This window comes from Stigmatopora argus, chromosome 13, assembly GCF_051989625.1.
Source record: "Stigmatopora argus isolate UIUO_Sarg chromosome 13, RoL_Sarg_1.0, whole genome shotgun sequence".
NCBI lineage: Eukaryota > Metazoa > Chordata > Actinopteri > Syngnathiformes > Syngnathidae > Stigmatopora > Stigmatopora argus.
Window position 1 is genome coordinate 8,291,632 of NC_135399.1, and position 23,950 is coordinate 8,315,581.

The 23,950-nt window shown below is 38.7% G+C and overlaps 1 protein-coding gene across 1 annotated transcript in view; it reads left to right on the forward strand.

Annotated features, from left to right (window-relative positions):
* stxbp5l (syntaxin binding protein 5L) overlaps positions 1-23,950 on the forward strand; it is a 121,352-nt gene that overhangs the window by 88,344 nt on the left and 9,058 nt on the right. The window contains exons 22-31 of the mRNA XM_077617588.1: positions 1,968-2,072; positions 4,797-4,850; positions 7,056-7,235; positions 13,937-14,038; positions 16,096-16,335; positions 17,992-18,355; positions 19,506-19,671; positions 22,043-22,154; positions 22,680-22,900; positions 22,980-23,014. Of these exons, the coding sequence (XP_077473714.1) occupies positions 1,968-2,072; positions 4,797-4,850; positions 7,056-7,235; positions 13,937-14,038; positions 16,096-16,335; positions 17,992-18,355; positions 19,506-19,671; positions 22,043-22,154; positions 22,680-22,900; positions 22,980-23,014 (1,579 nt within the window). The remainder of the gene's footprint in view (positions 1-1,967; positions 2,073-4,796; positions 4,851-7,055; positions 7,236-13,936; positions 14,039-16,095; positions 16,336-17,991; positions 18,356-19,505; positions 19,672-22,042; positions 22,155-22,679; positions 22,901-22,979; positions 23,015-23,950) is intronic.

Here is a 23,950-nt window from a genome sequence, read left to right on the forward strand (position 1 = left end):
AATTTCCCTTGTCTGAAAGGGGCTCACTTGTCTTCAGTGCTATAGAATGATGGCACTATAGTGCTATTGTTTGAAGGCACTTTGGCTTTTAATATAACAGGGCCAGACTGAGTCAGGAGATGGACTAATAGGCAGACATGCCACAGAGCTGTGCCATGCCTTGCAGGATAAATTTAGCACATTTCCCTGGAAGTGCGTTGACATAATGTCACCTGCTTAGTTTCTTGCTGCTCAAATGTCCACATTTTTCGAAAGAGAACTAACCGATTTGAATTGACTTTAATTGATGCCAATTGTCGACTGGATTTTAGCTCTTTAAAACTCCTCTAAATCAGACACCCATAATGTACTGCATGAGGTGTTTAATTTTTATAGTGGTAATTGGATTTCATTTGTCCTCATGTGCATTTGCATAAATGTGCTTATGTGAATAATTATGATAATGACTTTTCTTACAAATAAAACGCCCCTTCTAGAGATTTGCTCCCTTTGTGCACTGCAAGCGCCAACCTACACTGAATTCCAAATTTAGCCAAGAGTTGCCAGTCACGACTGTGCACTGGAATGTAAACAGCCATTGAAAGCGCCACACTTCAAATGATTCTTTTCACAAAGCAGTTTGGGTGGGCGGCATTGATGCGCATCATTTTTTTTTCACCTCACTGACACTCATGTTGTCGAAGGTTGACCGTAAGAATTCGTTTGCACAAGAGATATGATTCATGTCCACCTTTTTGACAGCATGATGTGAATCATTTTCTCTTAAAGTTATGTCAAAATGAAATGTTAAGAGTTAGTCAATAAACAATTAGAAATTTTTGAAATATTGTAGCCTAAGTTTGCTTTATAATGTTTTGCCATGCCATTCACAATGATAGACTTTCAATTCATTTAAACTGTGATGACTGGCTGAGAATTCTCATATTTCAATGCCATTGATGGTGCTAGACGTCGATTCCATTTTGAGTCAAGGAATTCGCCCCTCCCACGCCAAACGAATTGGACATCTAGTACTGTCAATAGGGGTACTCGGACGTTTCGTCGAAAGACGTTTGGTCGAACGGACGTTTGGTCGACCGGACGTTTGGTCGACCGGACGTTTGGTCGACCGGACGTTTGGTCGACCGGACGTTTGGTCGACCGGACGTTTGGTCGACCGGACGTTTGGTCGACCGGACGTTTGGTCGACCGGACGTTTGGTCGACCGGACGTTTGGTCGACCGGACGTTTGGTCGACCGGACGTTTGGTCGACCGGACGTTTGGTCGACCGGACGTTTGGTCGACCGGACGTTTGGTCGACCGGACGTTTGGTCGACCGGACGTTTGGTCGACCGGACGTTTGGTCGACCGGACGTTTGGTCGACCGGACGTTTGGTCGACCGGACGTTTGGTCGACCGGACGTTTGGTCGACCGGACGTTTGGTCGACCGGACGTTTGGTCGACCGGACGTTTGGTCGACCGGACGTTTGGTCGACCGGACGTTTGGTCGACCGGACGTTTGGTCGACCGGACGTTTGGTCGACCGGACGTTTGGTCGACCGGACGTTTGGTCGAACGGACGTTTGGTCGACCGGACGTTTGGTCGAACGGACGTTTGGTCGAACGGACATAATTTGACAGCGAGCGAACCCGGCGACCAAACGTCCGTTCTACCAAACGTCTGTTCTACCAAACGTCCGGGGACCAAACGTCTTTCGACGAAACGTCCGGTCATGGTCATTAGCAGACATTGAGGTAACTTACACAGGTCCTACTTTGGTCTTGTTCATTTGGACAAAACTGAGGTTTTGAACTCATGACCTCTCAGAGAGTGCATTTCAACTCTTAAAGATTTTAGGAATCGGTTTCTCTTCCTCGTCGGCTACTGCAACTGGCAACTTTCACTTTTCCCAAGTTCACCCATTATGTGTCTCTCCCGTTTTGCTCTGAAAAGTCTTGTCCTTTCTGTTGGATCTCCTATTCCAGTTCATTACCCAACCTCCCTTCACAATGACCCTCGCATCCTGCCAGAGCCTGTGGCCAGTCTGAGAGCCAGCCACTGCAGCCCAGTCTTTTACTTGTTGGATAATGGTAAGAGGAGGGATGTGACGCAGATCCACCTCATACGTACACATCTGTATGTGGCTTTTGCACCCTATGCGGCAATGAAATGGATAATGGCAAGTGGGGTGTTTTTTGACGGGTGTCTGGTTCAATGTTGCATCATGCATGTAAGTGGGCTTTCACACTGTGAGCAATAACACCTGCAAAACACACACTTTTTCTTTTTTTAGCTGGGTTTATTGGCTTATGTAAGGGAGGGAACAAAAAGCTTTTTTTAAGACAACAAATAAAGTAGGCCATGCTGGATTTTTTTTCATGTGAATTAATTTTTGAAAGCAAAACGTGTTTGCTTAAGTTTTCATTTTAATTAAATCAGTCCGAGAAGGTCACCCAACACCAAAGTCTTAACGTAGAGTCATTCATTTGAATGCAGTTACCAAAAGGGCATGATAAAACATTACTATCCTTGAGATCCAGTTTTTGCTCGTTGTTCTGTTCCTTGTTAAGCAGACTACTGACCCAAAAACTCCAACTTGTTGCAAGTTAACAAATGTCATTCAATCAAATTCAGTGGCATGGTGCAAGTTAGTGTTACGATCGCGCCGAGACGTTGTGGCGCGATCGGAGGGATTTGGACCCAGTAGCGGGGAAGCAGGAGGAAGTGAGGCGAACTGTGCTCATGTTAGTAACTTTAATGACTCAAAACGCCTTACAAAATAACAAGGACTTGTACATCCCAAAACGAAACAAAACCGGAGCATGGAGAAACAGTACCTCTGCAGCGATGAATGCAGTGTCACGCAGGACGATTCAATGACTACCACTTCCGTGGTGCTTAAATACCCACATCAGGAAGTAATCAAGAATCACTTGCAGCTGCTCAAGCCTAACGGGAAGCCAGGAGGGACAAACGAGCTGGTCCTGACAGTTAGGATAGCTGCCTCTCAGTTCTGAGATTGAGGATTCAAACATTCCTGTGTTTTGGTCTTCCTGTGTGGACTTTGCATGTTCTGCCATGTTTTACGATTGCTGGGATAGAGTCCAGCACCCCTGCAACCCTCGTGAGATTAAGTGGCTCGGATAATGAATGAATGACTAGTCAAATTCGCAATATTTATTAACTTGATAAAATGAGTTTACTTGAAACAAAAAGAGAACTTAGTCATTTCAGTTCTCTATCTAAACTTCTGTTTGCGTGCCAAAAAGGAAGGTTGACTTTTGTACAGTGTATTGAAAAAGGGTGAAAAAAACAATAGTGTACTATATTATACAAACCCTAACTCTTTTACTGCCATTGACAATAATAGACATAGAATCCTGTGGTTCTTTCCATCCTTATGCTGTGAATTTAATTGAGTTTCTTGCCAGTAGCAGGTCAATCCATTTTAACAGGGAGGGTGCACAAATGTTTTTTTGTGGCTTGCCCTCCATGTTTTGAACGTCTATTGTTGTCAATGGAAGCCAATGAAGCCAAGCTGAATCTCAAGGATATCAGGAGGGTGCTCAAACAGCCTTTCGTGTTTTAGAAGTACATAAGCCGGTCCAACATTGTCCTCCAAAACCTTCATGCAGGTGACTATCTCACTTCTCTTGTCATCACAGGGTATATAGTATGTTTATCTTTATCTGTATGCACTTTGACCGAGAGGCGATTTCAAGGCAGGCAAGGGATGAATGGCAAAGGCTTTGCATTCTCCTGGGGGTACCACTCCTTCTTCACTGTCCCCATTGTCAGGGAATGCATCTTGACATTAGCCACAACCTCCTCTTTCAGTCAGGGAACCACAATGTAGACTTTCATACATTCATATTTTCTAGACTTACATATTTTCATAACAGTGTCTGTCTGTTTGTCTGTCTTTCCACATGGGTCACATCATTCTAAGGGGTTAATATTGTTCCACAATCTCACAAGAGGATGTCACTCATATATGTCAATCTTAGTAAGAAACTTGTTGAAAATATGTTCATTTTGTTTTATTTTAAACACTGCATCTGGTCAAGGTGCTTCCGTGAATCTCATAAAGGAGTTTTCTCCTCAAAAGTGTAAACAGTCATTTGAATTCATCTCTGCATTCTAGAAAATATATTTTTCTTTCCAATACTGAGTTCCCAACTACCCATTCATGCAAAGAAATATGTCTTTTAGAAGCAGACATATTCAAACAAATTCAGGGTCGAACTATTCACTAATACAGGTTGTTTTTTCTCTATGAAAGTTTTTTTTTCAAGAAAAACCTCATAACATTTCAACTTTTAAATGTCACTGCTATCTTCTTACAACTAAATGCTTGCAAAATGTGATTTAGAGGTTCTTTTGTTGGTCCCAGTGTCTGTTGTTTTTGTCCCTGGTTTAATCCGTTTTTTGGACTTCCTTGTCAGATGCTCTTTTTCTGGTAGATTTGATATTTCAGCATGAGCAAATATATAAAATATTAAATTACTGTAAAGTGAATGCTGTAAAAAACCTCGTGCAAAATCCCTCATTCTTTATTCCAGCACATATTGTCTGTTTAAATGAATGTAAACACGGTATCGTGTTTTTTTAGAGATTTCCGAAAGCGCTGACGAGGAACTCCATTTCAGCATGCATTTAAAAATTTGCACCTGTGGCATGGTCAGGTTTAATTTGAATGAGTTCCATTTTGTTTTTTTCCCTTGTTCGACTGAGATTGAGTTGTTTTATTTCTTACCTATTTATTTTGAAGGGATTAACTGCTGCTTTTTCCCCCCCTCATTCCTTTGTTTCAGTAAAGGGACCCGGCAGAAAGTTAAGTCTGCCCACAGATCTTAAGACCGATCTTGGTACGGTAGGCGAAAGCCAGCAGTTTACACGTATTTTCCTTTTGAGTCATTGGGTTTCTACCTTTGTCATGTTTTTTATTTAGGCTTTTGTGTTGCTTTCTTCTTCTTTTTCCTTGAGTTCTTTTCCCTGTCACTCTCTCCTGTGGAACTTGTTCATGAGACGGTCCATTTTCTTCCCATCGGTGTTGTTTAATTTGATTTGATTCCTCATTTCTTTTACATTTTGCAAGTGTTTATAAAGGTGACTTGTAACCCATAACTCTTTTTTCGACATGAAGCTCTTTATCACCTTATCGTGACTGACCCATCCGCTTATTTTCTGCAACCTTTCCTCCATTGACAGCGTTGCTCGACAGTGATTGGATCACACGCCGCCTTTCTCATTGTAACTGGATCATTTTCTTCTTTAACAGCATTGCAGCAAATCAACGTTCTCATACATGTCTAACTGCATCTACATCATTGAGGGTTCCCTTATGCTCTGCTTCTGAAGTCTTTAAACTTTTGCTTCTTCAACTACACAAGTGCCTATATATTCAGATGCTTTAACTTGTTTTGTTTTTTGCAGGCTATAAAAAATTAACTCATTCACTGACATTGACAGCAAAAATTATATATGTATATTCTTTTGTGCTCCATTCGGTTAGTCGATCCGTGGCTGGAAATTAAATCTCGACAAGTACATGTTGCGCAGTATCGCCACGTTATTTCTTAGTACTCCCTAATCTGGATAACATTATTTTAGTGCCGTATCAGAACGAGTGATGTCCCGATCCAATACTCAGTATTGGTATTCGCGTCTGATAGGGCTGTATTTATAGGACAGTATCTGATTTTGGAATTCGATCCAGTAGTAGCATGAGTTTTCAGTACCTTCGAGCTTTTCAACTATAGTAAATCGAACTACTGAGCAAATATGTCTGCTGAGTGGGAAATCTTTTCAATAGAAATTAATAATGCCAAAAGAACCAGCAGGGTGATTTTATTTCTAAAAATATTATTTATAGTTTTATGGTTACATTACATTTTGCAGTAATGTTAGAAAATGGACATTTTTGGCATTGGCAAAACATATTGTAAAAAAATCAGATCAGAAATGAAATGCAAAAATCCGCATCGGGACTTCCCTAATCAGAAGTATTTTAAGTAACGGGGCAACATTAGCCATTAATATGTAGTCACTCTTTTCATCCTTCTGCTATGAATTTAAATGAGTTTTTCACTAGTAGAAATTCAATCCATTGGTTTAAAAAAAAACTTTCCATTGTTTGGTTAGATTCAGCAGAGACACATTATATTATTATATTATATTATTATATTATATATTTAATGTTAACATGAATACTAAATATAACATTTTTTCCATATGAGCAGGAAAATCAATTCCATGAAAGTGACATGCCTAACAATGTCTCAATCTTCTTGATTTTAATTACCATCATGCTTTATGACAATTGCAAAGTTAATTTGATATATGTATGTATATATGTATAGCTACCAAATTATGCTTTCATTTGACTAATTGATGTCACGTCTTTCAAAGACAGAACTTATATACTTCACTTCACATTCACGCGTCATCTTATTTTAATGAAGCTGAGCACCAAAGATCCTGAGAAGAATGAGGTTTGACACCATACAAAATATTTTTGGCACAATTTCACCAGACATAAACTAAGGTCGCAAGCCCTGCACGCCCATGGGGGAAAACTGCGTGAAGCTGCAATGCCAGTAAGTAGCAAAGGAGGCAAAGCACAACTATCATAATATTTCATACACAGCACTGCGGCATTTTACAATATCCAGTACTTCCTTCAGGCTTTGAGATGAGAAAATACACTCTAGAAACTACAAAACAAGCCTGTTTTGTCATCCTTGTTACACTGTAAAATAGCTTTGTGTTATCTCTGTTTCTTCTCCCTGTGCATACGTAACTCCAGTCCTAAAACATTTGTTCGCCTTTTCCTCTTACTACCATATATCCTTTAACACCGCTTGCTCTTGTCATGCCGTAAAATATACCAAATATTAGTCATCACAAGTCATGTACTGTTATAGATTTGAATTTCCTTCCAATCAAAACTGTAAATTGGCCCATTTTATCCTTCACAACAAACACTACATGACTTATGTGGACAGATATTGAGGTATGTAACGAATGTTGGAATGTGACATTTCTTTCCTAATGCTTTGCCGTTATTACAGATCATGTCAATGGACATTGCACTAGCCCCACCTCCCAGCCCTGTTCGGCGGGGAAGCCTCGTGTCCCGATGGGTCCCGAGGGGCCACGGCTTGCCCGCAGAGGCCCTGGCCGGCCGCCGTTCCGCAAGGCCCAGTCTGCTGCTTGCATGGAGATCTCTTTGCCTGTGTCCCACACTGAAGGTGTGTGCTTGTCTTCCCAATTCCCACCCTTTAACCTCTCTAACGTCCCTTTACCCCCAAATCGTGCATGCTATCCTCGCACCCTGGTGAATGGGTTAAAAGACCATGCTAATGCAAGTTTGCAGCATTGGGATGCATTAAATCAACCTTTTTCATTTAATAAACAGTTAATTGAGCCCCCCCCCAAAAAAAAATCTTCCTGGATAAGTTAACAAATGGTAAGACTTTATGCGCTATTGCGTATTTTTGACGATTACAGTGGTACCTCGAGATACGAGCTTAATTCATTCCAGGACTGAGCTCGTATGTCGATATTCTCGTAACTCAAACGAACGTTTCCCATTGAAATGAACTAAAAACAAATTCATTCGTTCCAACCCTCTGAAAAAAACACCAAAAACAGGATATTGGATTGGAAAAACATTTTTATTTGTTCTAATTCGCCATCTATTAACAAAGTATCAAATAACTAGTGGTTTAATAGGGTACTCGGTCGTTTGGTCGCTGGTCTTTTGGTCGCCCGGAAGGTATATTTAAATCCTTGCTCAAATTCCCTAAATACAAACTGCAAATTATTATTTAGTCATACTTAATGCCCTATTAATTATTAGGCTAAAGAAAAGCTCAAAATTTCCCGTAATTTTATTGTGTTTTGTTGGAGAACTTGTTAAGACCCTGACTGACGTCCCTTCCTAAGGGGACAACTCATGTACATATGTACATAGAAACTCTTATACACTCGCACGTCGGCTCAGTGAAACTGCTCATGGCCATTGTTGGCTTTTATTGATGCGTAGACCATGTTGTTTTACCTTGTTTTGTCGCCGGTCTTTTGGTCGCCGGTCTTTTGGTCACCCGTTGTTTGGGTCTGGGCGACCAAAAGTCCGGCGACCAAAAGTCCGGCGACCAAAAGTCTGGCGACCAAAAGACCGGCGACCAAAAGACCGGCGACCAAAAGACCGGCGACCAAACGACCGCACACGGTTTAATAGTATACTAAAATGTGTTTAATAGAACTAAAATTAGACGGATTTCGTGGAGGGTAGAGAGAGAGGGCCATGATGTTCTTATGAGCAGCATCTCGCGTCCGCTGTCTGCTTGTATATCAAAATGTGTCTCGTATCTCAAGATAAATATTTGCCCGAAATTTTACTCGCATCTCGAATTGCTCGTATGTCGGGCCACTCGTATGTCGAGGTACCACTGTAATTAATCCTACGTTGTAACAAAAGAACACTTGACATGCTAACTTGATTTTAAGTACACTTAAATCAAGTTCCCAAGTTGACTTGTGTTTTTAAGCATAACACACTTTATCGTTAATGGGGTTCACGATTCCTGCTTGGAGCAATTTGTTATGCATTTACTTAACCTGAAGTCCAGAGAACATAACATTTTCAATTCATACGACTTAGCCGAAATCCAGTTTACTTAAATCGTTGAATTCAGATGACTTTTTTTCCATCAAAACAGAAAAATGTCATTGAAATGATTTCACATGAAATGTGTGTTTCGTGTCTCTGCTTCATGAAACCTACTTTGTGCAGCTTGCATTAGCATCAAAAATCAAAATAAGTTATGGGAGGAATGCAAGAAATATTCTTGCATTTGTGTTGCTTGGATCAACCAATTTACAGGCTTGAAATACACTAAATAAAATGTTTTTTTTTAATACATCAAATACAAAGGGGCTGAAAATTACCTTTCCAGATGTAGCCGTAGGAAAGTTCGTTAAATTTGTTGTTAGAAATTAATTGTGGATTGTTTTCATGCTGCCTTGCTCATTTATTTCAGTCGTTGTTTAATCACACACGAAAACCGAATGGGCGAAATGTTTGACAACAACATATCAGTTTCATGAAAAAACACAAATCCAGCCAGGTAGTTAATTACTATAATTGTCTATAATCGCTTGAATTGACTCACAGCTCTTGTCTCTTACCGTATCCTAGTTCTTAAATACTGGTGATAATTGTGATCATAGTTTACATTCCTTGTGTACTGTTTGTGTCATTTTTTGAATGCAATTGCTTAAATGACACAATCTGGTATTTTCCTTCACAACCAACATTATTCAATATGCATGTCCATACTATATATAGAATAGGAAGTTAGCTATTGTTTGGCAAAGATCAAACTAATTTTAATTTATTTTTACAAAATCTCTGACATTCTTTTCATATCCGTTCAGGTTAGACACAAGCTCTCTTTTGACAAACTCGCTGCATGCCTGACCACATTTTAAAAAGCTTCCTATGGCGTGCGCCCATAAAAGAGATGAATAGAAGGACGTCAAATTTGATTTGCACCCTGGTATTTTGACATTTTCCCTTCCCTCTTTGTATTCACACACTGACTTTGATTCGCTACATATTTGATTGAAGTGACCCAGCAGGTATTGCGGGTGTGTATGCGGCCCCTGTACATGTGTGCGAGTGAGTGCACGCTTATGCAATTATTTTTTCAGGCTTGCAGCTCTCTTCCTTAATGGTAGAAAATTACAAGCTAATTTAAAAAAAAAAGTGTTTTTTTTCGGGGGGGGTTGAGTACAATCTAGCCCAGGGGTGTCAGACTCGGGTTGGTTCGTGGGCCGCGTTAACGTCAACTCGATTTCATGTGGGCCGGACCATTTTAGATATAATATTTAGATTTTTTTTTACAAATTGATTAAAAGAACTGGATTAAAAGCCCTGAATATTCATTTTTTTCTAGATCTAAAACAATGTTTATTTTAGCTTTTTTAAATATAATTTTAGATTTTACAAAAGGATTTTTGAACTAAAAACACAGAAAAAATTGATTAAAAAATTACAATTATTTATTTAAAAGGGAGAAAATAATTAATAAATTAATATACATCAATACTCTTCATTTTAATTTGATCCTAAAACAGAAAGTCGGCACTCATGATTTACTTTCCCGGCCCACACAAAATGATGCGGCAGGCCAGATTTGGCCCCCGAGCCGCCACTTTGACACATGTGATCTAGCCATTTGTTTAAGAAATTACTGGCTAAATGGCCATATTCATTGTGTATTTTAAAATTCAAATTGGTAAAAGTACTTAGTTTTGAGAAATCATTTATAACTCCACATTCTCCCCCTGGACCCCCGACGTGTTCTTGCTTGATGATTAATTCTCCTGTATAGCACTTCTAGTTGGATACATTTAGTGGTGAAGTGAATCTGTCTCTCTGGCCATCTTTGTTGTGAACGGCTTTCACAGGTAGTGGAAATGGAGATAAGAAAAGGGTATAAGGCTAATCACAGGTTAGTGACACATTGGATTAGACAGACGTGAAGAGCATGATATTGAGTCAGGTAGTAGAATCACTGTTAACAAGCAACGTGGCTGTCATTTTGTGTCTATTACATCTCAACACTTACCCTGATGTGTAGTGCAAGGTTATAATGGCTTTACATGTTTCATTCTAGTTTAGTTTTTTTTTTTTTTTATAATATTTTTTTCTGAAATTGAATTTATTTGAATCAGTTTTTATAATGAATTTGTTAGTTTTTATTATTTTTTCTTAGTTTCACTTTAGTTGCTATAAGTGTGAATATTAGTATTAGCTCCAATTTTTTTTGACAGGTGCAAATTTTGGGGGGGATTTTGTTGACGTGTGTATATAGGGTAAATGCAAAAACGAAATGATTTATTTTAATGTTGTAATTAGTTGTGTGAGCATAAAATACAGTTTCTATTAGTTATCATTTTCTTTTGATCATAGTTTTATACATTGAGTTAGGGATTAGCGTTTGTCAATTTTTGTGATCCGTTCTTTATCATTTACAATAAATATCTTAGTGTAGTGTTGTGCTAAGGATTCTACTATTCAAAACCAGGACATTCCAATGAACAAAACTCACCTAGACCAAAGTTAGACCAAGACTTTTGAGAAAAAAACTGAAATAAACGCCTGTTTTGGTTTGAGTGGATTTTGGAAAACATATTTTTTAAAGCAGTGGTTGCTAGTGTGTCTGTAGGTTTTTGATAGGAATTTTTTTTACCATTGACGGTAATGGAAAAAACACATTTAAAAATAAGCAACAATGATTTTAACCACACAGTAACTTTGGCGTAAACAACAGTCAAACTAAAAAAACAGATCTACAACCTTGCAACAGTTCTACTCGCTAATGTTATTGAAGGTAATAAACATCTAATCCATTTGAACCGCCATCAATGGCCCTGAATCTTGATAATTGAATTCTACACATTCTTGTTCAAATGGATTGTACGTCTATCGCTGTCAATTGCGGTGAACAAGTTGAGAATGTCTTTGTTTTTTTAATTAACACTTTTTTTTAGACCTAACCAAATGTGAGGAGATTTTAAATGTGTACTCATAAGAAATCAACATGGAAAATGAGGCGTAGCTTGCACTCCCCCGCATGTCCTGAGTGTGAACAGATGCTTTTCAGATGAGGCCATAACATGTGCACTCATCTATTTGCCACATTTGGCGATGTTGTTTATCTGTCATGCTGCCTTACTACAGTGAAGAGCCAGCAGGATCACTGCAATAATTGAAGGTCAACAAGCAGTGGTAGAGAGGAGGCTGATGTTAATGAGGCCGGCATGCCAGGTGAAAAGAAAGACGATGAAATGGCAGTGGAGGCTCGACTCAATGGACAGATTCTATACCTTTTAGCTTTAGATAATCATCTTCTTCGATAAAAATTCCATCAAGGATATTAAAGATGTTCAGGCCCAGGTTCTCATAAAGATTTATGCACCTTTAGCAGTTTCCATCATATTTGATGGACATCTGTTTCTGCAGAAGCACATTTTGCTGGAAATATTTGTAGGGAAAAAACGCTCTCAGCAAATAAAAAATAATAATGAAAAAATGTGATATATATATAATCTATTCTAGCGCGCCTGTGTCGCGTTTGTAACCTTCATATGTTTTTTCTTGTTTACCTTCTACTGCGAAGTCCCTGTAGAAGTGCACATATTTTTTGGGCTTGTAGCTTACTGAAATATTAAAAAAAGCGATAGCACAGGGTGATTTGACTCGGTGACTGTTTGGCCAGATGCTGAAGAAGCTTTCAAACCACAGTCAAGTGTACACCCACACACACATGCATGGCTGCATTTTAAAAATTGAAAAGCTGGAGGTCTGCTATTTTCTTGCTATCTTTCTTTGGATCACTCAACACACATCGAAATTGATTTTGTAGCATACCAAAGACCAATGACCAAATTTATTAAACCTCCAATACTATATTATTCAGCAAGGAACCATTTACAGTTCAGTAATGAACAATGGACCATAAACATATATTTTGGGGTGGAAAAATATGAATTTTCTTTTTAAACAAAAAAATTAAATGAAAGAAAAATGTTTTTATCTTATTGGCGGCCATTGTAAAGTGATCATACACCATCAAAGGCAGCCAATAAGTTAAGGAATATTCATGTATTGGATTAAAAATATTAGCCTTGACATATTTCAGAATAAAAAGTCTGGAACTTCACAATCAAAACTTTGGTTTCATAAAGATGTTGTTCAGACCTTTCGAAAATTGAAACACTTTACAAATTTTTACATCTGACAATCCCAAAACGTGATTAGTTGTTTTTCCGAAAGAGAACCTTCAATGGAAACTCTGCCCATATTTTTGTATTATCATTTTATTTTGAGAAAAGGCTTAATTGGTATGAATGCTTGCAAGATATGCCTCATTTATTTAGATTGTTACATCCTTCTTTATCACCTACCTGGGACTAATTTGCTGAACTCTAGCTCCCTTTAAAGGCCCTGTAATATTGTCCCTGTGTGCCGTAGAAGTACCACAGTGCCTGGCTTTCATTAGCCAGTGCTCACTATGAAAAACTTTTCTCTTTTGCTCATATACAACAGTGTGGTCATGATACCATAATTGGACATGAATGTAAAAATCTTTTTGGGGGGTTTAATTCTACATTACTGTTAGCTAGATGAGTTATAAGATATGTTTGATCCATTTAAAACAGTCATCATCAATGTTCCCTCTAAGCTGCGTGCGTGCGCAATTGCGCACTACTCTCGTCTTCTCTGCGCACAGCAAATCATATGGAGCGCACAAAATAAAATCCCAATTTTTTTTTTAGCTGTGAGGCCGACGCGCGAACCACTCATCCGCCGGGCCGCCCATTCATAGATATTAATCATTACATTTTATTATTACTAAATCATTTATGTGTAGTAGACATACACCTGCTTATGGCAGGTGTGATACTGGTGTGTGCCCATAGCGAGCAATGATGATGTTGCTCACACCGGTACTAAGTGTGCTCAGGGAGGTTGTCTTTCTGCCCAGACAAACTAAAAAATTAGAGGGAACATTGGTCGTCATGCAACAGTCCTGTATGGAGGCTGCGAATATGCACGCTGTGGCAATATTAATGATGTGAAGAAATATATTTAGATAAGCAGATGCCACTGAAACGATGTTTGGAGTATTGCAATACGTAAATAAGTCTCACTTTCTGTTTACTGTAAACATTTCAAGAAACCGCTCCAAACTCAGCTGCAATTTTTTCTTTCTTTTCCTTTCCTGTCATTCTCTGGCACAACTGTTTGTCTTGTGTTTCTTGACTGGATGGCTACGCTTGTTTTGTATTCGTTGCGTGTGCGTGCGTGTTCGTATGTTTTGTCGGGGCGTTTGGGGGCCGGTGGGCTGCTTTGTCCTATGTTGTGGGGGACGGTTAGGTTATGCATCCAGGAGGGCAATGCTCCAGCAGTTACATGGAGTCACAATGTACTCTCACGACGAACACCACACCGCCACCCCCTACTGCTGGAGTGACAGAGGTAAGGGGACTTAAACCACTAATGCGTGCTTATTGATGAAAACGCCTGTCTTTTTTTTATCAGTATGTGCCGTTAGTTCCATCAACAACGTGCCTTAAAAATGCTTCCATGCCTCAGTGGGTATGTGGTGATGCTGTCTTTGAGTGTATTTTGCAGCATACTGTACACAGGGGCAAACAGCCACTGCGCAATGTATACCCACAATCTTTTTATAGCCTTTGCACACATTCTCATATCACCTAGAATAGCTGCTAAGAAATTTCTCAAAATCATTTTTGATCCTGTTACGTGTCCACTAGGCTTTGCACCATCTGTAGTTGTTGTTACATAAACTCTGCACTCACTCACTCAGGCAGTACTGCTCATTGCCTGACTCTAAATAATTCAACCAGTGCTGTAATACAGAAATACTTTTAGGATGGATGTGTAGTGTGTGCTCAGAATCATTTCATCCTCTGCTCTAGGTTTTGAGATGCAGGACTGTCCAATTGCTATTTTTGTAGTATTTATTAGTATCTGAGTTTTTTTTGGTTGCTGTTAGAATTGCATCATTTGAGAAATAACATGCAAATCTTTCCACTCTGTTGAACAACACATTAGTATATGCTTTTTTTTCTGTTTGTGTGTTTGCGGCTGAATTAATTAGTCCACTAGTTAAAGACTTGACTTTACAGTAACATTTGAGGTTAGTTGACAAATTGAAATTCACGTACAGGGGACTTAAAACTAGGTTTTTGAAGTATAAGATCCTTGTTTTATTAACAAATGAAAATATGAAAAACACTGTACTTGCTTATCTGCTGCTTTCATTATAAAAAATAACAATCAAATGAAATCTGGAAGAAACGTCATAATTGAACACTTTATTATGCTGTAACAACATAGTAAATGGGTAAACTATGGAGAAAAAAAACATGATAGACAAAAACTAATATCAATATTGCCATCCACAGCCAAAAAAGTGTTCAAATTAACACTTAAAACAACAGATTTCTTTTTTCCAAACAGGAGGAACTGTTGCCCAGTTTAATTAATCATAGAGTTTTAAATCAGCTTTGACTGCAGTGTAGTTGACTCCCCCAAAATTACTTATATGTTCAACCCCTAGTCTGTGTGTGTAAGAATTAAATTTATTTTTTTTATCTATCCTGTTCCGCCCACAACATTTCATTGTTTTATGTGGTAATATGCCAGACAACTGTCCTAGATCTTTGAATTATCTCCTTGCAACTTTTCTCTCGCTTCTTCTTCGGAATTGTCTCTCTTCATACGTCTTTTTTGGCAACCATATTGTTCTTCTCTTTAGCATTTAATGTTGTTATAAATTCTTGTACAGTGGTACCTCTACATACGAGCTTAATTCGTTCCAGGACTGAGCTCGTATGTCGATATTCTCGTAACTCGAACGAACGTTTCCCATTGAAGTGAACTAAAAACAAATTAATTCATTCCAACCCTCTGAAAAAAACAGTATATTGGATTGGAACAGCAACACACTCGTAACAGAACAAACAAATTTAAAAAACAGAACAAACAGAAAAAATGCAATGCTCCGCTCAGTGCTCGCAGAGACGTTACAAAAAGGTAGTTGCGACCAGAGATATTACACGAGGAGTTGCGGGGGGAGAGCCAGTGCCCCTGATGTTCTTATGAGCATCCAACGAGAAGTATTATATACTGCTCGTATCAGCGATCGCTCTGGCATTTGCGCTGAGTGACGGAAAAAAAACACTGAAGAAAATGCAGCGCTCCGCCCAGTGCTCGTAGATATCTGTTATACACGAAAGAGATGCGGCAAAAAAGACAGTGCGTTACAATGATAAACAGCCTCATGTCTTGGCCACCTGGCTTTCTCACATCTCGAAATTTTTCTCATATCTAGAGATAATTATTTGCTCGAAATTTTACTCGTATCTCGAAATGCTCGTATGTAGAGGTGCTCGTATGTAGAGGTACCACTGTATCTGCACTGTGCCTCATTTTAAATATCTTGTACTTCTCCCCTGCATTGTGTCTCTGCATTGTTTTTATCACTCTGGTGGCCGCCGCTGATACAGAGAGCCGTGAAAACTCCTTCAGCCGCTCACGCAGCTCCAGTGTGTCCAGCATTGACCGAGACACTAAAGAGGCAATCACCACGCTGCAGTTTGGGGAGTCTTATGGACGAAAGAGTGACACTCTGCCCACACCATGTCTGTGGGTTGGGACTAGCCTTGGAGTGATCTTGCTCATCCCCATGTCCATTCCTACAGACCAGGAGGAGAGGATGGAAGAGACCATTACCATTGGTCCCTGTGGTAAATCCAGTTGACAAATCATTTTTCCCCATTAATTTGATTGCCCCATTTCTTTCAGATGGAAAAATATAATTCATTTCAGATTGTTAAAAGGCTTCTTCAGTAGCTTTTTTTCCCGATTCATAGGGAAAAAAATATTTACTTACTTGCTATTAACGAGATTTATGGTTTGACAAAATTAGACAAAAATCTACCCTTACACTCATTTCCAATTGCACATCAAAAAGGCAATGTTTGCATTCACATCTGTTGATTTTGAACTCTGGGCTTAAAAAAAACTCGATTGGCTGACATATTTTTTACTAGAAACTTTCCGGAATTGGCTTAGTAATATGCCCAACTAATAGGAAGTGACCAGTAAATGCCCTAAAACTTATAGGAAGTGACCATAACGTGGTAACTGTTAATGTTAGCACGTTAGCCACACAGTTCTTAGATCGAGAGTTTGATTCCAGGACCTTCCTGTGTGGAATTTGCATGTTCTTCCCGGGCTTGTGTGGGTTTTCTCTGGGTGCTCCGGTTTCCTCACAGCTCACCAAAACATGTAGCATAGGCTGGTTGAACACTTAAATTGTCCCTCCGTATAAGTGTGGCCCGCCTGGTGCCCAAAGTCAGCTGGCATAGGCCCCAGCCCTCCCCACGACCCTTGTGAGGATAAGCGGTACAGAAAACGAATGAATGACCTAAACGCAACAGGAAGGGACCCAAATTCAACAGGAAATGTCCCCAAATGAATAGGAAATGACCCAAAATCAACGGAAAGCAACTTGAAAGTACCCCAAAATAAACAAGTGATACAAGATCAATAGTAAGTGACCCCAAAATGCCACAAAATATACAGAAAAATTACAGTGAGTCACATTGAGCTGCCCCAAAATGAATACAAAGTAACCAGTAAATGTTGCACAATTAACAGAAAGTGAATTAAAATCAACACTAATGCCTCAAAGTCAGTTGGAAGTCACTCAGGGTAGCTTATTGACTAAAAGAGCAAAGCATTCCCACACAATTTCTTTAGAAATTATATATTCTTGTTTTAAAAAAATCAAGGCCAAAACTCCAAATCTTCAGCATTACAACTTGAAACATGAATGTTTCTGTTTTAATGTTTCCACTATATCCTTGTTTTGTAACATCTCAACACCAATTTTACAGGAACCATTTTAAATTGTCAATTTAAAGACCCCCATAGTAGCCTAAATAAAATAAAAACACACATTTCACAACTGAACAAGGTAGAAGAAAGCTTTTTACGTAAAGGTCACAGATTTAAGCATGGCTATTCTTGATGTTCTTTTTCAGGCCGTCTTGGTTTGTTGTTAGTTGATAATGTCACACAGACTGAAATGCCATCCTACTTCAGGGTACATCTACTACTATAATTGGAACTCTGTTTGTGTCCTAACAATTGTTCCAATTCACTCTTTTTTTAATTCATCACTGCAAGTTTTTTTCCATTTTTTTCTTTTTTTTCTTTCTATTTTTATATAGTAATTACTGTAAAGCTCTCGTAAAGGAACGCTACAGTAGTGTTTGTACTTCTCAGCTATTCATTGAATTCTACCGGAACAATCAAACTCAACCACAATTTTGAAATTAAAAGTGTTTCTATGTATTCTTTCTTCTGTTCCTGGCGACTCGCCCACATTCTCTTAGGTGCAGTTCTGATGTTAAAAGGCTCTGTGTTGCGCTTTGGCTTCTTAGACTGCATGGGTGCACTTATTCAAAGCCCCCACGAGGTTTGGCGTGATCTCAATGCGCCAGAAGACCCCGACCGACCACGAAAGCGCAAGCTGGTGCATTTCTCGTCCTCATCATCCCAGGACACCTGCGGAGATGGACATCTGGCTATCGTGTGTTCCGAGAGGCAGGCCAAAGTGTTCCTGATGCCCTCACAGTCTTGCCTCTTTGTCCACAACATCACAGAGTCATCATTTGTCTTGCGGGCTGATTTGGTTTCGGTGTGTAATAGTGCGTGCCTCGCTTGCTTCTGCGCCAATGGACACGTCATGACTCTCAGGTATGAAGTCGTAAACGTTGGTATTCGTGCAAACCTAACTTACCCGTAAATGTGGCATTCTAAACATTGCCATGTTGATTGCATGGAATATACAGGGGTACCTCTACTTACGAATGTCTCGACTTATGAAAAATTCAGGTTACGAAAAGCCTTAATGGGAAAATGTTCTGTTTTCACATCTGTCATACAAAATCACTAGACTTTGATCATTTTAAAGGGTTTAGTTGGTTGAATATTGACCATGGAATGAATTAGAGAATTTAATGTAAAATGTATTGTTACCACTTGGCGGCCCAGCGGATGAGTGGTTACCGCGTCGGCCTCACAGTGGGGGGACCTGGGTTCAAATCCAGGTTTGGACCTTTCTGTGTGGACTTTGCATGTTCTCCCCGGGTCTGCGTGGGTTTTCTCTGGGTACTCTGGTTTCCTCCCACATTCCAAAGACATTTATAGTAGGCTGATTGGACACTCTAAATTGCCCTTAGGTATGAGTGTGAGCATGACTGGTTGTTTGTCTCTTTGTGCCCTGCTATTGGCTGGCCACCAATTCAGGGTCTCCCCCGCCTCGGGCACAAAGTCTGCTGGGATAGGCTCCAGCACCCCCACGACCCTAGTGATGTTAAAGCGGTTCAGAAAATGAGATGAGATGAGTATTACCACTTATGAAACCACTTATTGGGTGCACGAACTTAAACCTTTGGCGACATAACGTTGATTTGAAAAATTAGATATTGAAATACTTGTTTTAGGTTTTTTTTTCATTCCTGTTGTCAAAACTTGAGTGTGAATGACTTTATTTTATAAATATAGTTGACAGAGTTTTAATTTTGAAGATTTTCAGCTGGTGGTGTGCCTTGACATTTTTGCTATGCAAAAAGTGTGCCGCAGCTCAAAAACATTTACCACAGAAAACTTGTGAAGAAATGCTTGGCAACCTACCAGACTAAAGCACTGCGGAGTACCTTGAAAGTATAATGAAAGTTCTACTGAAAAACATTTCTCCGTACAGTAACTGCTTCCTCCACACTGACAGCTTAAAATCATTTCTACATGAAAATATGCGCCGTTTACGTTGTGTTGTTCAGCCTAACAATGACAGGGGCCACTTACTTGCTTACTAATTAGCTTCTATTGTGTTTGTTTCCCACAGTTTACCCAGCCTAAGACCGCTGATGGATGTTAATTACCTGCCTCTGACAGACATGCGCATTGCGAGAACCTTTTGCTTCACCAACGGGGGACAGGCACTTTATCTCAGTTCCCCGACAGAGATCCAGAGAATCACATACAGCCAGGAAATGTATGACAATCTGCAGGTCTGTGAATGCAAATTACCCTGCTTAAATGGCATTCACTGTGTGCTATTATACAGATTGACTGCTCTTTTTATCTAACACTGTGGCCACTAAGTAGATAATGTCAACACAACAAAATGACCTCTCGCTTTCTGGTTTGGTGGTAAATGATTTAGGTCCGAAAAGTGCAAGCTTCTAGCTATATTGCTTCCCACTGGACCTTGGTGAGCCTAGGGGTGTTTGAAGAAGCTACTGGTGCAGACAGTAAAACCTCCCCGAGGCTGAGTGACGTCAGATCGCGATGCTATTGGCTCAAGGCAAACTGAGATATTTGAGCTTTGTTGTGATCGGGATATAGAGAGGCTTGGCTCAGAGATGGTCTAATCTTTTTAGGCTACTTGTCAGCAGAAATAGAGAGGGAGGGACTTTAGTGGGTTCATGTCTTTGATGTCTCTGTGATGGACAAAATCTTGGCTTCTCAGACTGCAGTATATATTTGTATGCTTGCCAATATTTTCAATTGTTGGCATTTACTCACTTAATGCAATTTACATTCAATTCATTTTACCACAGATATTTTGGGCAGTAAATGATCATGGGCTAAATTATGAAATAACAGTAAAGCCGTTTGAATACTATGAAGATTGGATTGGATAACTTTATTCATCCCGTATTCGGGAAATTTCGTTGTCAGAGTAGCAAGAGGGTGAGGATGTAGAAATAGGAAAGGCATTTTAGACATAGATAGTTAATAAGTAAGTTAATTAATAAATACATGAATAAATATAGAAATAAATAAGCGTGTTGCTGAAATATATATATATATATACATATACATACATATACATATACATATACACATACGTGTACATGCATGCATACGGTAGGTCTTAACTTTTGTACGCTTGAGTTTCCTTAGTTTGAGTGTTGTCAGTAGTAATATGCCAAAGTTATTGCAAGGGAAATGTGGAAAACTGTTCATTTTTAAAGCAGATCTTGATTCGTCTATTATCATTAATAGCAGATCATGAGTTAGAAATTGTGTAAGGATTATTCACAGTAAATACAAATGTTTAAAAAAAAATAGGAAAATGTTTAAAGACCAATTGCAACATGTTATTAGCTAGTTTTATCTCCTGAAATACCACTTCTGTAGTTTCTCTGAAGTGCTTTGTTGGCAGCCATGTCAGGCATGTAGAAACAGGGGAGAGAAAGGAAAAAATTAGTTTCTCTTAATGGCCAGATTTAAGTCAAGAGTGCCGCTGCTTTAGAGTGCCTCATTGTCCTACTATGAAGAGTTCCAAGGGGATCAGGTGGGATGTATTCCAGTTACCAGTCTTTGAGAGGTAGTTATGTAGAGTCATTAGAAGAATGCTTGTTGAAGTTTTCCAAGTTGTACTAGTGGTTTTTGACATGTTTTTCCTCTTTTTCTTTTTTACTTGACCATTTTTATTCAATCAAATTTAGCAGATTTTTTTAATGACAAAGTAATATATTACATTTTCAGGGCAGACTATTTTTGTTTAGGCAAAATCGGGAATTTTTTTTTTTTTTAAACATTTTGCAATGAGTTTATTTTTTATTTTTTTTATTATTTCTTTCTAGGCTTTGTGTGTGTTGCAGTTAGAAGAGTTGCTCAAAGGTTTGTTTAAATGACAGTGCCAGACTGCCATCTTGAGGCAAAGGCATGGGGAAGGACTCAGTTTATGATCCCTGCAGTAAAAAAAAAAGAATATTTGAAAATGTCAAATATAATAGAAAATTTTAGGTTAACTTTTTATAAGACTATTTTTGGTAACATGCCCTCATAAACACTAGCGTCCATACGTGACATATAAGCATTTGGTGTAGTACATGTGTTTTTTTTAATGAATCATTTTTGTTAATTGAACACAAAATCAATATGACCAAAAAAATGAAATACATTCCAGTTGTGGCCCCTTTAAAGTTGTTGAAAAGTGAATAAAATAGTATTAATAATAGATTTTTTTAAAATATTGTTTGTTTGCTTTTAATAAAAGAATAAAATTGAATAAACATTTGAAATACGTAAAGATAATATTGCATGCTGGCAGTTTAAAAAAAACATTTTTTAATTTAGAAATAGTCACATTTCTAAAATTGTGAATATAAAATGTAAAAAAAGAAACAATTTTAATTATTTTTTTAATGAATGGGTGGCCCAATGTAAGATTTTTTTTTTTTACCATGTCGGTCTCACAGTTCTGGGTTCGAGGGTTCGATTCCAGGTCGGTCCTCACTGTGGCTCCAGTTCCCCCTGCAACCCTTGTGAGGATAAGCGTTTCAGAAAATGACAACAAAGTGACAACACCTGAAACCATGTTATTTGTTCTATTTCTGTATACATTTTAACAGTTGTCTTTATTTATAGGAAATGCTGGGAGAGCTTTTTACACCAACAGAAACACCAGAGGCGCAGAATAGAGGTTTCCTAAAGGGCTTCTTCGGGGGAAATGCGCACACTTTCGACAGAGAAGAGCTCTGTATGTATTTCTGACCTTTTTTTTTCCCTTCACGTAAGTCACATGACACAACCTAATCCGGTAAATACTCTAGCTCAAGGGTGTCAGACTCGGGTTGGTTCGCGGGCCGCTTTAACGTCAACTTGATTTCACCTGGGTCGGACCATTTTAGATATAATATTTAGATTTTTTTTATTATAAATGGATTAAAAGAACTGGATTAAAAGCCCTGAATATTCAGTTTTTTATAGATCTAAAACAATGTTTATTTTAGCTTTTTTTTAATATTTTTTTTTAGATTTTACAAAATGATTTTTGAACTAAAAACACAGAAAAAATGGATTAAAAAATTACAATTATTGCTTTAAAAGGGGGAAAATCAGAAAATTTAATATACATCTATACTCTTCATTTTAATTAGATCCTAAAACAGAAAGTCAGCACTTATGATTTACTTTCCCGGGCCTCATAAAATGATGCGGCGGGCCAGATTTGGCCCCCGGGCCGCCACTTTGACACATGTGCTCTATCTAATCTGGCCCACAGTTGGAGAAGCATCAGCAGGAAAGGCTTCACGGAGCTTGGCCCAGCACATCCCTGGTCAGGGAGGGATGGAGGGCATGAAGGTAGCAGCGGGTGGGGCAGTGGGTGAGCTGGCCAGAGCCCGCATTGCTCTGGATGAGCGAGGTCAGAGACTTGGTGAGCTGGAGGAGAGAACTGCTCTCATGATGACCAGTGCAGAAGGTTTCTCCAAGCATGCTCATGAGGTAAGAACATTAAATTTGCGTACAACACTTATACAACAAAACTCCTCAACAATAACTATTTTGTGGGATCTTTTCACAGCTCATGTTGAAGTGCAAAGACAAGAAGTGGTATCAGTTCTAATCACGAGAGGCCAACTAGTGGGTTTCGGTGGGTTTTGTTCCAAGGCAGGCATTTTAACTACTTTTGAGAGCAGATAGGAGCGAGACGGAAGAATGACTTTCTATTAACGGCTTCTCAGCCAAGTGTGCGCCTTTGTCGAACAGTTAAGAGGACAGAAGTGGTCCTTGTTTGATCCTTAGCTGAGAAAGATGGGGAGAAACTGGATGGTAGCATTTGGAGGGCTGTATGTGTGTGTGTTTGGTTTTCAGGACCTCCCTGTGTAGATACTCAACAATAAAGAAATCAACAAGAAATGCATGAATCAAAAAAGGAATGACTATCAAAATATCAAACTGCCATATTAAAAAGCAGCATGCTTATACTTTAAAGCTACTTTGACAGGAGATTCAATTATTATTTTTTATTTAATAATATAGCCAACTACAGAAACTATTAAGAACTTTCTATTTTTTGAAATATTGACAAAATCTATATATATATATATAAATAAAAACAAATGTATACCTGCATCGCTATTAAGCCAAAACTTGTTTTTTTTCCTTTTTTCCTCGTTTTCCTTTTGTCTTTTTATTTTAAGCCAAATTTTCTGACACACTTCAAATGCACACTGTCAGTATAGTTCACAGATGAAGAAAAAACAATACAAAAATGTCATACCTGGTACTCTTGGCTGTATAATTGTTCAACCGAAGAGGGGTTTTGCTGTTAACTGCATAGTTTATATCAAGTTTCCATTTGAGCTGCTGCTGCTACTTTGAAAATACAGTAAATTGATCAGGCTGTATTCAACTCCCCAACTGAAATCTAGGATTCAGAAATGTTTTTTGAGATGTAAGCACAGGCTTTGAGAAGAGTCCATATGTTTAGACAAACCTATATATATTATTCATGTGCCATAATAAAATAAGACGAGTGCAATCAGTGTGAAG